General features: G+C 38.8%; 1 protein-coding gene across 19 annotated transcripts in view; it reads right to left on the minus strand.

Annotated features, from left to right (window-relative positions):
* The window catches only part of FKBP5 (FKBP prolyl isomerase 5), a 153,715-nt gene that overhangs the window by 30,602 nt on the left and 105,694 nt on the right, over window positions 1-17,419 (minus strand). For all 19 annotated transcript variants that reach the window (XR_014062097.1, XM_081520170.1, XM_081520176.1 and 16 more), the window contains 2 exons: window positions 7,635-7,777; window positions 6,576-6,690 (listed from right to left, as the gene is read on the minus strand). Coding sequence is in view for 18 of the 19 variants with exons in the window: in XM_081520170.1 (XP_081376296.1) it covers window positions 6,576-6,690; window positions 7,635-7,777 (258 nt within the window). In the remaining variant the exon portion in view is untranslated. The remainder of the gene's footprint in view (window positions 1-6,575; window positions 6,691-7,634; window positions 7,778-17,419) is intronic.

The raw sequence follows: 17,419 nt of genomic DNA on the forward strand, positions 1-17,419 counted from the left end.
GATCTTGGTTTCTGACAGGCGCCACTTCTGAGTCAACCTTCTGTCCTCCTCCCACACAGAGTTTCAAAGAGCTTCATATAGGTTTCACAGAGGGAAAGCAGAACACCTTAACCTCGATAACTGACAATACAACAAATTTTTATAAAATTGATTTGTTCCAGAAAGCCCAAAAGAGCTTCTGGGAGAAAAAAGAATAAACCATTTACTCTAAAATTTCCCAGGAAAATACAAACTAACAAGAGAGACAAAAAAATTAGTCATTGCCTTTTCTTAATATATTTAGAGACAGAAAAAAATAAAATTATATAAAGGATTATTCCAATATATCAAAAATTCTATTCATAGAATATATTAGACTATTGACAGAATATTACAGAATAAATAGAATTCTATATGGAATATTAGATATCAATATAGAATGTTGATAGAATATTAGATATCAATATATAATATATATCTATATAGGAGAAGGCAATGGCACCCCACTCCAGTACTCTTGCCTAGAAAATCCCATGGACGGAGGAGTCTGGTAGGCTACAGTCCATGGGGTCGCTAAGAGTCGGACACAACTGAGCGACATCACTTTCACTTTTCTCTTTCATGCACTGGAGAAGGAAATGGCAACCCACTCCAGTATTCTTGCCTGGAGAATCCCAGGGATGGCGGAGCCTGGTGGGCTGCCATCTATGGGGTCGCACAGAGTCGGACATGACTGAAGCGATTTAGCAGCATATATCTATATATAATATCTATGTATCAATATATGATATATATTTATATATATCTATATTTCTTTACATTGATATCTAATATTCTATCAATATATTATATACTATATATATCAATATAGAATATTGATAGAATATTAGATAGAATATAGTAAGACAGAATATTATCCTTCATGCAAAAAGGGATTATAAGAAAAAATTAATATATCTGCTCATTTCTGCAAAAAAATACAAGAATAAACCAAGAATTAATGAGACTGGCAACCTGTAAGAGGGAGAAATTTAGGAACAGAGTGGAAATAATGAGGTAATGGGGACAGGTTAGTAGGATGAGGGGGATAACACTTCTGAGTGTGTCTTTTTATATCATCTAGAGTCATGGTAATGTTTCATATAGTGTGAGGGGAACTCCAATGGAAGGCAAACATAACAGATGAACTTAACTGTATTACAAGTGAGTAAGATAAACCACAGTGAAGGGAATGAGAATGAAAAGAACTAACCTAAGTTGGAGAACAGTATTTTCAGTGTATGCTACAGGCCCAGGACAAAGGGACTACACTCAGATATTTCCTACTTAGAAAATCTGTTTTTCACAGGTGTGTGTGTGTGTGTGCGTGCGTGCGTGTGTGTGTGTGTGTGCGCGCGCATTCAGTCACTCAGCTGTGTCTGACTCTTTGCAACCCGATGGACTGTAGCCCTCCAGGCTCTTCTGTCCATTGGATTTCCCAGGCAAGAATATTGGAGGGGTATGGGTTAGCAATTCTGAAACTGCTTTCTGTGTATATTATGATTAAGCAAATAAATAAATATACTGTGGATAATGAGAGCCAGGTTTCTCACTGTAGGAGAAAGCAGTTTCAAAGAAGCAGAGAAAAGGCTAATACAAATCTGTGATGGGGTGAAACTGAAAGTGTCAGTACGTACCCATAGTTTTTAACATATTGTTGACCAGGGGATTTCGGCAGAAACTAACACCTGTGGCCAGCAATTTTATATAAATAAGTCTTGAAAAGTCTCTGGCCAATAAAGTTCAGGTAACAGAAAATGTATTAATATGTTTCTAGTCAATAATGAGTTAATACATACACATACTAATACAGAAGTACATATAGGTATGTAGAGATGCACATCAAAGTGCATGTATTTCCTGGACCTGTTAAGAGCTTCTAGAAGGAATATCATTGCATAACATTAGTATACTTAGCATCCAGATCTTCATTTCTAAATACCATTCTCCAGGAAAAGGAATCAGAGCTCCTTGGAGAAATGGCTGATTCTACACCTGGGGCAGGAAAATTAACCAAATAAACCCTGAGCATCCAGTGGTGTCAAAAGCAAGCACGTGCTCAAGAAACAGTGTCGAAAGGACAAAGGAGCCAAGCTGAAGGAATTTTGAATCGCCAAATCTAGGACAATCTGAGTAACAAGAATACTAACGAATAATAGCCTACAGAATAAAACACTATCCGTGGGTCAATACTGATGTAAATAAACAACTGAATAAACAAACAGGGGAGCAGAGGCAGCTCTTCCTCACAGCAGGACTCTGATTCAAGGTAGAAGAAACAGTGGAAATAGCAAAGCCACCATTAGGCAAATACCACAGTAACAACTGTTGCATACAAAAATCATTCATTCAAGGGTGCTAAAATTAGTGTGTGAGGGTGTGATGTAAAAGAGGTTATTCCCATAGTTTCCTAATATTTCCCTCCCAATGAGATACTTCGTAATTATGGACAGGAAAACAGTAACTTTATAGTGGAAAAACACGGCAGACAGACCCCACCTTAACCAAGTGATCCAAGTTAGCATCACCAGCAGTGAGACGTCAATGTCGTGCACCTCCTGATAACTGAGAAGGGCACAACATCACTCATGTGGTATTTCTCCAAATATGTGTAGCCTCAATCTGATCAGGGGAAAACAGCAGACAAACCCAAATTGAGGGATATTCTACAATAATTGGCCAGTTATCTTCAAAGTGTTAAAGTCATGAAAAACACAGAAAGATGATAAACTGTCACAGATTGAAGGAGACAAAACAACTAAAATACAATGTTGGATCCTGAATTTGATGGTGCACTGGAAAAAGGACATCAACATGGCAACTGGTGATATTAAAGTTAAGATTTGCAGAATGGTTAATAGCACTGAATCCATATTAATTTCATGATTTTGATAATGTATTGTGGTTAGGTAAGATGGCAACAATAGGGGAAGCTCTGTGAAGCAAGTAATGAAATTTTATTGGTTTTGCAACTTTTCTGTAAGTTAAAAATTATTTCAGTGAAACATTTTAAAAAATGATTCCCATTAAAAATATTACCAAAAGCAAGATTTGATTTAATTTAGTGTGTTCCAAAGTTAACTCTTCAGTGGTAGCTTTGTGGTATTGCCTACAACTGGGAAAAGTGTTTTTCCTTTTAATTTAGTTGACAAAAACCTCCAGTTTTAAAATATAAATTGTTGAGTTAGCGAAGTCACTGTAGCATAGGTGAAAAATCCTTTGTGTTTGAAAATTTTCTTAATAAAAATTTGAAATACATGTTATAGACAAGATTTCTAAGTGCTTATTAATATACCAAAGAGAATTTCCTATTATTTCTATAACTTTCATAAACATTTAGAATTTGGTCATAGAATTTTTAGGGCTAGTAGGACCTTAGAAATCAAGATAGCTTCCCTTGCGTCACTGTACACTAAAGAAGCTAAAGCCAGAGAGGCAACTTCCAGTTAGAGCTGGCCACAGTCTGAACCCTCTCTCTCAGCTCCTGGTCTAGGTGTTTCTTCAACATTACACATCTGAGCTCTTCTTCATCTATTCTAAACTTATCAAGAATGATAACTATCTAAACACTTTAACTACAATAGAACAGCAATACTGTTTATAACTGTTTCCAATTTACACAAAAGTGAAATTTGAACTAACTTACCAGACCTGTGGAAATGAAAAATGGGTTCAAAGTAGAATGTAAAATAACGTTGTGGTTCAATATGCAACATTAAAAATGAGAGAATCAACTATTCTCGTTTACATTTTAAAAACGAACTCTCATTCCTGTTGCCATCCTTGTTTAGTGACTTGATTTTTTTAATGTGTGTATTTCTTTTTTTGGGCACACAATCCGTTTAGTTTAGTCTTTCAATAGTTTATAATTTCCCTGTAAGGGACTTCCTACATATTTTTTGTTAGATATATTCCTAGATATTCTAGTTCATTGCTGCTGCTGCTGTTAAGTCACTTCAGTCGTGTCCGACTCTGTGTGACCCCATAGACGGCAGCCCACCAGGCTCCCCCATCCCTGGGATTCTCCAGGCAAGAGTACTGGAGTGGGTTGCCATTTCCTTCTCCAATGCATGAAAGTGAAAAGTGAAAGTGAAGTCGCTCAGTCGTGTCCGACTCCTAGCGACCCCATGGACTGCAGCCTATCAGGCTCCTCCGTCCATGGGATTTTCCAGGCAAGAGTACTGGAGTAGGTTGCCATTGCCTTCTTGCTATTTCAAATGAAATCTTTATTTTTCAAACTTTAAACTTTTTATTTGGTATTGCTGCTGCTGCTGCTAAGTCGCTTCAGTCGTGTCCGACTCTGTGTGACCCCACAGACGGCAGCCCACCAGGCTCCGCCGTCCCTAGGATTCTCCAGGCAAGAATACTGGAGTGGGTTGCCATTTCCTTCTCCAGTGCATGAAAGGGAAAAGTGAAAGTGAAGTCGCTCAGTCGTGTCTGACTCTTAGCGACCCCACGGACTGTAGCCTACCAAGCTCCTCTGTCCATGGGATTTTCCAGGCAAGAGTACTGGAGTGGGGTGCCATTGCCTTCTCCCGGGTATAGCCAATTAACAATGTTGTGGTAATTTCAGGTGAAGGGACTCAATCCATACATATACATGTAATCATTCTCCCCCAAACCCCACTCCCATCTTGGCTGGCACATAACACTGAATAGAGTTCTATGTGCTATACAATAGGTCCTTGTTGTTTATCCGCTTTGAATATAGTAGTGTGCATATGACCTCCCCAAAGTCCCTAACTATCCCTTCCTCCCGGAACCATAAGTTGGTTTTCTGTTTCTTTGTCAGTTTAGTTGTATCATTTCTTTTTAGATTCCACATATAAGGGATGTCATACTTCACTCATTATGTCTGTCCACGTTGCTGCAAATGGCATTATTTCATTCTTTTTAATGGCTGAGTAATATCCCATACTACACATGCACTACATCTTCTGTATCCATTCCTCTGTCGACGCACATTTAGGTGGCTTCCATGTCTTGGCTGTTGTAAACAGTGCTGCAATCAATACTGGAGTGCATGGGTCCTTTCAGATCATGTTTTCCTCTGGATAGATGCCCAGGAGTGGGACTGCAGGGTCATATGGTAGCTTTATTTTTAGTTTTTTAAGGACCTCCATACTGTTCTCCATGGTGGTTATACCAATTTCCATTCCCAGCAACAGTGTAGGAAGGTTCCCTTCTCTCCACACCCTCTCCAGCATTTGTTGTTTGTGAATTTTTGATGATAGCCATTCTGACCAGTGTAAGGTGATACCTCATTGAAGTTTTGATTTGCACTTCTCTAATAACTAGCAATGTTGAACATCTTTTCATGTGCCTGTTGGCCGTCTGTATGTCCTCACTGGAAAAATGTCTAGTTAGGTTATCTGCCCATTTTTTGAGAGGGCTGTTTGTTTTAATGCTGTTAAGTATCAAAGTGTTTATAAATTTTGGAGACTAATCCCTTACTGATTAAAAAAACCTTTTTTTTGGCTGCACCACACGGCTTACAGGATCTGTAGTCCCTGACCAGGGACTGAACCCCAGGCTATGGCAATGAAAGTGCTGAGTCCTAACCACTGGACCACCAGAGAATTCCCTTGATTTTTTTTATTTTAATGGATGTATTTCTTTATGCTTTCTCACAGCTGTCTTTTCTGAAGTACTTTGGCTCAGTAAATGGCATCTTGCAAACATTTTATCCATGCAGAAAGCATTTGCTGAACACCAAATGTGTGTAAGGTTCTGTAAGTGACGCTGGAAACAAAAAGATGGAGAAAGGTTCTTGTCCTCCAGCTCTTGTCCTTCAGTGCATCGTGCACTGAAGAAAGCAGCAGATGCCGACTGGAGGGTACAGTGGCACGTGGCGTACACAGTGGCACGTGATATGTGTACACCTCGCTCTGGGAGGGAGGAAGGGTGCTCAGTTACCCTAGTCCTCATCCTATTCTTACACCCAATTTAGCAAATGGAAAAAAAAAAAAAATGGAATAGCTTCAGGTCACTCTATAAATGACAAAGCAGAACTTGAGCCCAGGTTTCCTGACACCGAACAGAATAAATTATTCCCCAGTTTTGATCTGTCTAACATGATGAACCGTTTTTTATCCTGACAACAGCCTGTGAGATGAGTTTGAGAGCCCTGAAGGGCATTACCATCTACTGCTCTATTTAATAAATGTAACCTTGGGTAATTTATGTAACTTCTCTGAACTCACTTTTCTCGCCTAGGGATAATTAATCTTACCTCAAAAGGTTACTGTGAGAAATAAATGAATAAAAATATAAGGTAACTAATATGGCTATTGGCACACCAAGGAGTCCACAGACGAAGAATTCCTTACTGGATGGGCTTACCTTTTACTCACTTTTTAAAGAGTTTGAAGAAGCTGGTACAGTTCTTGGCACATGTAGGTTGAATGAATATTTACTAAATGAAGTCATTATTAAATAAATGTTGAATTTAAAAATATTCTAGAGATAAATATTCAATACATGTGTTCTTTTAAAGATTTTAAAAAGGAAAGCTCCATTTTGTCCACATAATTGGAACCTCTCACAGCAGTACTTACTTTGCACTGTCGCTCCCTCATTTGGGTTTGAATACCCTTCTCCTTTCCGTTTGATTCTTCGAATAATACCTCCATCTTCAAATAAATCCTCTCCTTTGAAATCAAGGAGCTCAATCTAGAAAGGAAAACGGGATCTGGCTGAGAATGGCCCAAACAAAGTCAATTTAACATACTTAAATGCTAGGGCAATTATTCTTTCATTTTACAAAACAAAACTCTGTTTTATATTTATCTGTGCTTCTCAGTTATTGGAAAAGTAGGGAAAAAAGAACACCGCACTTTTCAATACCTGGAAAGAACCCTCATGTAATGATAATGTCTAGGACCACATCCTGTGGGGCTACACTGCAAAGACAGACAGGAAATACTAGGAAAACTGCCTTGTGGGCAAAACGCCAGGGTGACACAGTTCTGGCCCAAAACTACTTTGTTTGACTCTAGAGGCCACCACTTTCTCACCCCAGATTTATGGAATTCCCTTCTTAAAATGTAAGACTAAACCCTATGAATCAGGCCTACAACCAACTAAAGGTGTATTTTACCTAGGTACAATGTTTCGGGCATTTTCCTTCTTAATTTTTTAATTAAGTGTGGCCAAATATGTGTGACTCAACACAGGATGAATAACATTTTATCACCACCTACTGCTTCTAATGAGGAAGTGAGATCTGGGACAGTTATAAACCTCTGTCATAAAAATAGCTTTACAACTTGGTTTAGGTGTATTTCAACATTTATCTCCCACATTTCCCATCCTGTCCTCTGGTCGGGTCTGAGTATGTCACAACTCACACCACTGACCAGAACCTTTATTTCTAACCCTGGTTTCTTTTGTTTATTTGGATACGACCGTTTTGTGCCAGAGACACGTTTCTAAGAAAGCACTGGCACACACCCCTTGGGTTTGTGGGAAACAATTCAAGAAGCCAAGCTCCAAAATAAATAAGTTGGATCCGATTCTCAATAGCAAGCTTAGCTCCTTGTTGCGCTGCCTGTTGCTTTGGAGCCAGCGCTGCAGTAGAGCAGATGCTAACAAGGCAGCATCACACACATACTTGCCTCAAAAAAGAGAGTTGCATTCGAGGGAATTTTGGGGAGACTGCCAGCTGAGCCATATGCATATTCTGGTTTGCACAGTAAATGACAGATCTCCCCTTTCTTCATGGTAGCCACCCCAATGTCCCATGCCTTGATAACTTGGCCTAGGAGAAAGCAAAAAGTGGTTGAAAGCTATAGGCTATATTTTAAGACTTTCACCAAACAAAAATTCAAACACATTTCCCATTCCTTAAACTACATACTACTCAGCTAGGAAGCAGGGGCTACAAAAAACTCAGTAAAAAAGCTACACACTAAGAAACAAATTGTGATTTTTTTTTTTTTTCTGAGAGCTAACAGAGAAGATTCTCTGCTGAGAAGCATGAAAGTGGTATCAAATTCTAAACTGCTCAAGGACTAAGTCTTTGAAAAGTGGCAGTAACATAATCTCTGAAATGTGGCTGGGCTGCAGTTGTTGCTTAATTTATAATTTCAACCATAAGAATAAGTGCGTGTTTTCTAGGCAGAGATGGAACAAAAATAGTATAGAAAATGGAATTCGTCCTAAGAAAGCTTATAATTTAGTTGGGTAGACAAAAACAACAAACAAGAAGCAGTCGGAAAAGTATAAATTGCATAAAACGGCCCATGAAACGGATTTCTCCTCAAAGTTTAGAGTAAGAAAAAAAGTGGTTTTTGTTTTTCTAGAAAACCAGAATGATGTGTGTTCTCTTTTGCCAAATCACAAGAACTACAGAACTCAGAATTTTTTTTTTTTTGCTTACTTCCAGGAAACTAAAAGTTTACTGCTTAACTGTAAAACTGTATTATTACTATTTTTTTGGATATGGACCATTTCTAAAGTCTTTATTGAATTTGTTACATTACTGCTTCTGTTTTCTTGTTCTGGCTTTTTTGGCCACAGCCATGCAGGATCTTAGCTACCGATCGGGAACAAACCCGCACCCCCCCCTGCACTGGAAGGTGAAGTCCTAACCACTGGACCACCAGGGAAGAAACTAAACCTACATAATTGGATCTTAGAATAAGCAGTCCCAAATCCTTTGGAAGACAAAAGAGAATGTACAAAACTTCAAGGGATGATATGCAAACTTGAGGTGCTCTGTCAAAGACTTAAGTATTCAAAGCGAGACCATATTCAAAGTGAGACCAGGTGAGCAATGAATGCAAGAGAAGGACTGAGAGCTGATGGTGGGATTACAGTAAGGATGATTAGAATCGAGCAACTCTGCACTAAGGTATGTAAGCAGAGATGGACAAAGCACGTGTGACTCATGACTTCAGCTTAGTCTTAAGCATTACAACTTTTCAAAACATCCGATATACTTAAAGTGTACGTAAGGTATACATGCCTATTTTTACAAACACCTGAGAGAGAAAGATATAAAGTGAAAAGTCATTCATCCCCTCCTTATAAGTAGCCATTGCTGTATTTTTTTGTATCTTTCCAGTGTGTGCTGTTGCTTTTTAAAAAATTTAAAACAAAACGACAGCATACTATACATTCAGGTCGGAACTGTTTTTTCATTATATAGATTTTTATATACATATATTTTCATTATATGTAAATATATGACATTATAAAATGCTATAAATATATAACTGTTTATAGTTTATACATGTGTGTATACATGTATGCACAAACACGTCTTCACCATCAGCCGACAGGGGGACATGAATCCCAGGGGTCAGAAGCACAGCCCGCTCTGACCCCAGACTGCACAGATCAGAGTGCCGGCTCCGCGCCTGTGAACTGTGTGGACTTGTACAAGTGTCCTTGTCTGCAAAGTGCAGATCATAACAGTGCTTGCCATATAGTTGTTGAAAGGAGTCAAGTGTCTGGCATATAATATACATTGAATAAAGAACAGTCATCATCATCATCATCAATACACACTGACCTACTTCATTCTCAGTGGCTTCAAAATATTCCAGTCACTCTACTCTTGAGACACATTATCATCAGTTCAGTCGCTCAGTCGTGTCTGACTCTTTGCGACCCCATGAACTGCAGTACACCAGGCCTCTCTGTCCATCACCAATCCCTGGAGTCCACCCAAACCCATGTCTGTCGAGTCAGTGATGCCATCCAACCATCTCATCCTCTCTCGTCCCCTTCTCCTCCTGCCCCCAATCCTACCCAGCATTAGGATCTTTTCCAATGAGTCAACTCTTCACATGAGGTGGCCAAAGTATTGGAGTTTCAGCTTCAACATCAGTCCTTCCAATGAACACCCAGGATTGATCTCCTTTAGGACGGATTGAATGGATCTCCTTGCAGTCCAAGGGACTCTCACGAGTCTTCTCCAACACCACAGTTCAAATGCATCAATTCTGCGGCGCTCAGCTTTCTTCACCATCCAACTCTCACATCTGTACATGACCACTGGAAAAACCATAGCCTTGACTAGACGGACTTTTGTTGGCAAAGTAATGTCTCTGCTTTTAAATATGCTATCGAGGTTGGCCATAACCGTCCTTCTAAGGAGTAAGCGTCTTTTAATTGCATGGCTGCAATCACCATCAGCAGTGATTTTGGAGCCCAGAAAAATAAAGTCTGACACTGTTTCCACTGTTTCCCCATCTATTTCCCATGAAGTGATGGGACCAGATGCCATGATCTTAGTTTTCTGAATGTTGAGCTTTAAGCCAACTTTTTCACTCTCCTCTTTCACTTTCATCAAGAGGCTCTTTAGTTCTTCACTTTCTGCCATAAGGGTGGTGTCATCTGCATATCTGAGGTTATTGATATTTCTTCCGGCAATCTTGATTCCAGCTTGTGTTTCTTCCAGCCCAGCGTTTCTCATGATGTACTCTGCATATAAGTTAAATAAGCAGGGTGACAATATACAGCCTTGACGGACTCCTTTTCCTATTTGGAATCAGTCTGTTGTTCCATGTCCAGTTCTAACTGTTGCTTCCTGGCCTGCATACAGGTTTCTCAAGAGACACGTCAGATGGTCTGGTATTCCCATCTCTTTCAGAATTTTCCACAGTTTATTGTGATCCACACAAGTCAAAGGCTTTGGCATAGTCAATAAAGCAGAAATAGATGTTTTTCTGGAACTCTCTTGCTTTTTCGATGATCCAGCGGATATTGGCAATTTGATCTCTGGTTCCTCTGCCTTTTCTAAAACCAGCTTGAACATCTGGAACTTCATGGTTCACGTATTGCTGAAGCCTGGCTTGGAGAATTTTGAGCATTACTTTACTAGCATGTGAGATGAGTACAATTGTGCGGTAGTTTGAGCATTCTTTGGCACTGCCTTTCTTTGGGATTGGAACGAAAACTGACCTTTTCCAGTCCTGTGGCCACTGCTGAGTTTTCCAAATTTGCTGGCATATCAAGTGCAGCACTTTCACAGCATCATCTTTCAGGATTTGAAATAGCTTAACTGGAATTTCATCACCTCCACTAGCTTTGTTCGTAGTGATGCTTCCTAATGCCCACTTGACTTCACATTCCAGGATGTCTGGCTCTAGGTGAGTGATCACACCATCGTGATTATCTGGGTCGTGAAGATCTTTTTTGTACAGTTCTTCTGTATATTCTTGCCACCTCTTCTTAATATCTTCTGCTTCTGTTAGGGCCATACCATTTCTTTATCGAGCCTATCTTTGCATGAAATGTTCCTTTGGTATCTCTAATTTTCTTGAAGAGATCATCAACAGTACTCTAATAAGGATTTTTGTCCCTATGTTTGCCTATTGTGTGCAGGTATATTTAGAGAGCAAATTCCTAGAAGTGCAAAGGTGATGTGCACTTTCAATTTGATAGATACTGCCCAACTGCCCTTCCAAAAGGGCTACATCAGTATATATGCCCACACACGGTTCCAAAGTGAAAACAGTCTAGAATTGTCAGAAGAAATGTAAAGTCTGCTGTTGACAGGCTGCTTCACAGTCACTGATTCTCCTCAAAGACTGTGATTGGTTTTAGTGTGGGCCATGTAGAACTTTTTTTTACTCTCAACTCTTGCTATTTTAAGACCAATAATACCTTAGGAAAAGGAGTACGTCAAGGCTGTATATTGTCATCTTGCTTATTTAACTTATATGCAGAGTACATCATGAGAAACGCTGGGCTGGAGGAAGCACAAGCTGGAATCAAGATTGCCGGGAGAAATCTCAATAACCTCATAGATGCAGATGACGCCACCCTTACGGCAGAAAGTGAAGAGGAACTAAAGAGCCTCTTGATGAAAGTGAAAGAGGAGAGTGAAAAAGTTGGCTTAAAGCTCAACATTCAGAAAACTAAGATCATGGCATCCGGTCCCATCACTTCATGGCAGATAGATGGGCAAACAGTGGAAACAGTGGCTGACTATTTTTCTGGGCTCCAAAATCACTGCAGATGGTGATTGCAGCAATGAAATTAAAAGACGCTTACTCCTTGGAAGGAAGTTATGACCAACCTAGACAGCATATTAAAAAGCAGAGACGTTACTTTGCCAACAAAGGTTCGTCTAGTCAAGGCTATGATTTTTCCAGTGGTCATGTATGGATGTGAGAGTTGGACTATAAAGAAAGCTGAGTGCCGAAGAATTCATGCTTTTGAACTGTGGTATTGGAGAAGACTCTTGCGAGTCCCTTGGACTGCAAGGAGATCCAACCAGTCCATCCTAAAAGAAATCAGTCCTGAATATTCATTGGAAGGACTGATGTTGAAGCTGAAACTCCAATACTTTGGCCACCTGATGCAAAGAGCATCAGGTGTCACATTTGAAAAGACTCTGATGCTGCGAAAGATTGAGGGCAGGAGGAGAAGGGGACAACAGAAGATGAGATGGTTGGATGGCATCACTGACTTGATGGACATCGGTTTGGGTGGACTCCGGAAGTTGATGATGGACAGGGAGGCCTGGCGTGCTGCGGTTCATGGGGTTGCAAAGAGTCGGACACGACTGAGTGACTGAACTGAACTGAGTACCTTACACCCTCTTTTACTGGAAAAAGAGGAAATCATTATATTGTGGGGGTACTACTGTATATTTGTTCAAGACATTTAGCCAATTAACGAGGAGCAAATGTCTGTCTAGGTTCTAAAAATTTGAAAGTGGCTGTTCCCTTCTTCCCTCTAAGAAGCATGCAATGTAGTCTGGCTAGTGCAGCAGAAAGACACATGCCCTGTTTGTTTTTTAAGTATATGGTGAACACCAACACAGAATACAAACAGTGGCTTTTGCCTTGGGCAGGGGATTGGAGCAATCAGCAAAAGCTTAATTCACAGATGATGTCTATGGTAAGCCTGAGAAGCTGGAAACAGCAGTCTGGCTATTAAATCCACAGGAGCCCCAAGCTATATAAATCATGTCTGTGCCTTTGGCCTTTCTTCTCATTCAGTAACATTAAAGCTTCTTTCACACAGAGCTTCAGATACTGAATGAAACACGCTGAGCAAAGAGCCAGCCTGATATGAACACGGGTATGTTTCTAAAACTGTCCATCTTGGGCCTTTTCATAAAAAGCACTTCCCTGATTTAAAAAAAACAAAAAAAACCTCATTATAGAACACTTGGAATGTATATAAAAGCATAGAGAATACAATAAGAAAAAAAAATCTCTGCAATTTCAGCATCTGGGGTAAATTGTCAATTTCTTGGTTCATTTTCTTCCAATTGTGTACGTCCACTTTGTTTACATATTAGCTCTTTGTATATACATTCTTAAAATTCTGGTCATAGTTTATTTGATTTTGTAGCCTACTCTTTACAGTTACATTATATGGGCATTTTTTTCTGTTAAAAGACAATATCTGAAAATATGACTTTTAATAGCTATATGCTATTTCATCTTTTGAATACGCCATACTTTCACTACTCCCCTAATAAACATTTCGACTTTTGTAAAAAGCCTCTCACCTGACTCATTAGGATCAAGGCTGTACGTTAGTTTAAAATGTTGCTTTAAGTGAAGAATCATAAAAAGAACATATACATGATGGCAAACTTTTTTTCAACTTAAAACCTATCAAAGTATATTAATTCACTAATCCTGTGTTAGAAGGCCAAGGCCTTGTCTCTGAGTGTAATAAGAGTCCTATTTCATCTTCACTATGTAAATCACACTTAAAGTATAGCACTTGCAATTTACAATGTGGATATCTTTAAAGTGGAGTAAGAACTAGAAGACACTTGTAATCAGTACGTAGAATCCGTCTGATATAAATTTGTTCTGAATGGCCTACTTATTTCACCTGGCATTTACCCACCCCTAATTCAATAGCCATTTTAAAAAGACTTTTAGCAATTCACTTTAATAAGTCTTTCCAAAGATGTTCAACTTAGTTTGCATAGAAATAATCCCCCTTTCTTATTATACTAATTTTAGTGTTTTATATACTATCTAATGAAACTGCATAATTACAAAAAGGATACTGGATATAAGCAAGTTTAAACTGATTCTTAGTAAGAATCTGAGAAAGAAAAAAGTGGGCCCTAATGTCTGGAAACTGCCCAACACAGCTCGGCCTTGGTGATTCTGAAATGGGCCTGGGGCACCCAGCTAGGCCATGCTATTTCTCCTGTTGGACATAACAATCTCACAAAACATCAACATCAAACAGGGTTACTCTGAGACCATGAAGAAGTGAGACAAAAGAACACTTCAAAGTTTTGTCTGAGCATGGACAAAAAACAAGGTCCCTCCGCAACCTACAAAATACCAAACATCCCCCTCTCCTGGTGACAGGAGTGACTGCCACTTCTCTACAGGTACAGATCAAGCCTCCCTCCAGTCAGCCCTCCTCCTAGCTGAGATCTGCTAAGATACCCAAAGAATCATCTGCATTCCCACAATATCAATCCAGAGGAAATCGCTTCTTCCTTAAACTCTTCCCAATACAAGCCCCAACCCTATAGGCCTTTCGAACACTCTCACTGGAACACCCTCAGCTTCCCACGGTGTGCAGGCTATATGAATAATAAATGCAACTTGTTCACTACATTTGTGTTCCTAGTGGTCTGTGGCTGAAGGACACTGCTGACTCTCAGCTGGCTGAGGCAGAGTGCAGGGCCACACCAAAGAACAGGAAACAAGTGGTATCACTCAGCGTCTTTACAATCAGAATGGAGTGCACCAGTTACCCTGGAGTTGGTTAAGCAAGCTCCTACCTATTTCCTTAGAATTGATTCCAAAAAGCAGATTTACTGAGTCAAAGCAAAAACATTTTTAAGATTCTTGATCTTTGGGATCTTTTGGTCTCTTTAGGGTCTTAATTATAGGTATAATACACCAAGAATATAAAAACACAATTTATTCTCCCACTTGTTCTGGACTTCAATTTTACTACCTCAAACACAGTTGATCAATTTCAGTAGTCCTATTCTATTAGTAACAAAATATGAAACGAGAATATATAAACAAATATATAATTTTTAAGTATAAATGCTTTCTATTTATACCTAACTGTAGGGAACTGAACATTTTTAAAGTGTAAAAGGCTCAGTATAAAAACAATGCACTGTATTTTTTTCTTCTTTCTGCAGAGTATTATATAATTTTTTCTGATTAAAAAAACAGAAACAAATTTTATAGGTTCAATGTAGGTTCATCGGTTGTAACAAGCGTACCACCCTGGAGGGGGGGTGTTGAAAAAGGGAAAGACTAAATTGTGGTAACATACATAAAAATGACCATTTCAACCATTAAGTGTACAGTTCAGTTAGGTATAATCAAACTGTTGTGCAACCACTGTCCAGAATTTTTCATCTTGCAACACTAGAACTCCACTCACTAAAACTCATTTCCTTCTGCCCCAAGTCTCTGGCAAGATTTCATTCTACTTTCTCTTTTATGAATTTGATTACTCTCGATTTCTCTAGATGTAAGTGGGATCATGCAATATTTGTCTATTTGTGACTATATTATTTCACTTAGTATAATGTCCTCAAGTTTCATCAGTTTTGTCTCATTTGAATAATACTTCATTGTATGAATATACCATTGTAAGTACATTAAGGCATTTTGTTTACCCACCCACAAACATTTGGGTGGCTTCCGCCTTTCGGCTATAATGAATAATGCTACAAACATGGGTGTACAAGTATCTCTTTAGGATTCTGCTTTCAGTTCTTTTGGTATATACCAAGAAGTGGAATTGCTGGATCATAGGTTAACTTTTTCTTTGAGAAACTCCCATGCTGTTTTCCATAGTGGCTATACTATTTTACATCCCACCAACAATGCACAATTTCTTGAAAACCATGCCAACACTTGTAATATTTTTTATAGTACCTGATGGATATGAGGTGATATCTCACTGTGGTTTTGATTTGTATTTCTCTAATGATTCAGTGATGCAGAGCATCTTTTCATATGCTTGTAGTCCATTTGTATATCTTCTTTAGGGAAATGTCTATTTAAGTCCATTGTCCATTTAGAAAAATTTTTTATTGAAGGATAATTGCTTTACAGAATTTTGTTGTTTTCTGTCAAACCTCAACATGAATTAGTCATAGGTACACATATATCCCCTCCCTTTTGAACCTCCTTCCCATCTCCATTGTCCATTTTATAATCAGATTATTTGAGGGTTTTTTAGTTGCTGGATTATAGGAGTTCTTTTAAGTATTTAAGATATTAACCCCTTGTCAGATACATGATTCACAAATATTTGTTTCCATTCTTTAAGCTGCCTTTTAAAATAGGTTTCTAATTTTTTTCACTTTTTTTATTTTTGGTCATGCTGGGTCTTCATTGCTATGCAGAGCTTTTCTCCAGCTGCAGTGAGAGGGGGTACTCTCTAGTTGCGGTGGGCAGACTTCTCATTACAGTGGCTTCTCTTGTTGCGGAGCACGGACTCTAGGGTGCACGGGCTTCAGTAGTTACAGCATGTGGACTCAGTAGTTGTGGCTTCCAGGCTCTGGAACACAGCCTCAACTGCTGTGGCACACAGACTTAGTTGCTCCATGGCCTGTGGGATCCTCCCATACCAGGGATCAAAACTCCATCTCCTGTGTTGGCAGGCAGATATCTTACCACTGAGCCACCAGGGAAGCCCTAGGCTGCCTTTCCACTCCATTACTACATCCTTTGATGCACATAGTTTTTAATTCTGATGTAGTCAATTCATGTATTTTTTACTTTTGCTGCCTTGCTTCTAGTGTCTTATCCAAGAAATCATTGCCAAATCTAAAGTGATAAAGCTTTCTTTCCAAGTTCTGTCCTAAAAAAAACTGTTTTATGTCTCATATTTAGGACTTTGATTCATTTTAATTTTTATATATAATGTAAAGTAAGGGTCTAACTTCATATTTTTGCATGTAAATATCTAGTTTTCCCAGCATCAACTGTTTCCTTTCCTTAATGGTCTTGGCATCCTTGATAAAATTAATGACTAACTTTTAAATGTATGTTTGCATGTGAAATCATTGATAATAATGACATTGTCTTTCTTCTTTTCATACTAGATAAAGGAAAGTTTTTCCTGTATATTTTTCCTCATATTAATTTTACCTTATTTTTTAAATGTCTTATAGAAAAGGACTCTGATAAATCATCCCCACTCCCTACCAAAAGGATATGATTATGAATTCAATAAACTGATTTATATGTTAAGATTCTTTTAAAGTATTCATATGTCTTATGTTACATTCTGTTTTTGCCATTGCTCTAATTACTAAGAAAACTGATCACTGGATGATCTTTCCCCATCCTCATGGCTTATCATTTCAAAAACAGGGAGAAAAAATAATGTTTTGGGACAGCCTTCATGGTCAACTTTGCCAGGCTAAACTGCTAGATACCTAGAGTCAGGAGCCATGTATTATTTTTTATTTCCCAAA

The sequence above is a fragment of the Giraffa tippelskirchi genome, chromosome 8 (genome assembly GCF_054371585.1).
Source record: "Giraffa tippelskirchi isolate mGirTip1 chromosome 8, T2T-mGirTip1v1.2.pri, whole genome shotgun sequence".
Lineage (NCBI taxonomy): Eukaryota > Metazoa > Chordata > Mammalia > Artiodactyla > Giraffidae > Giraffa > Giraffa tippelskirchi.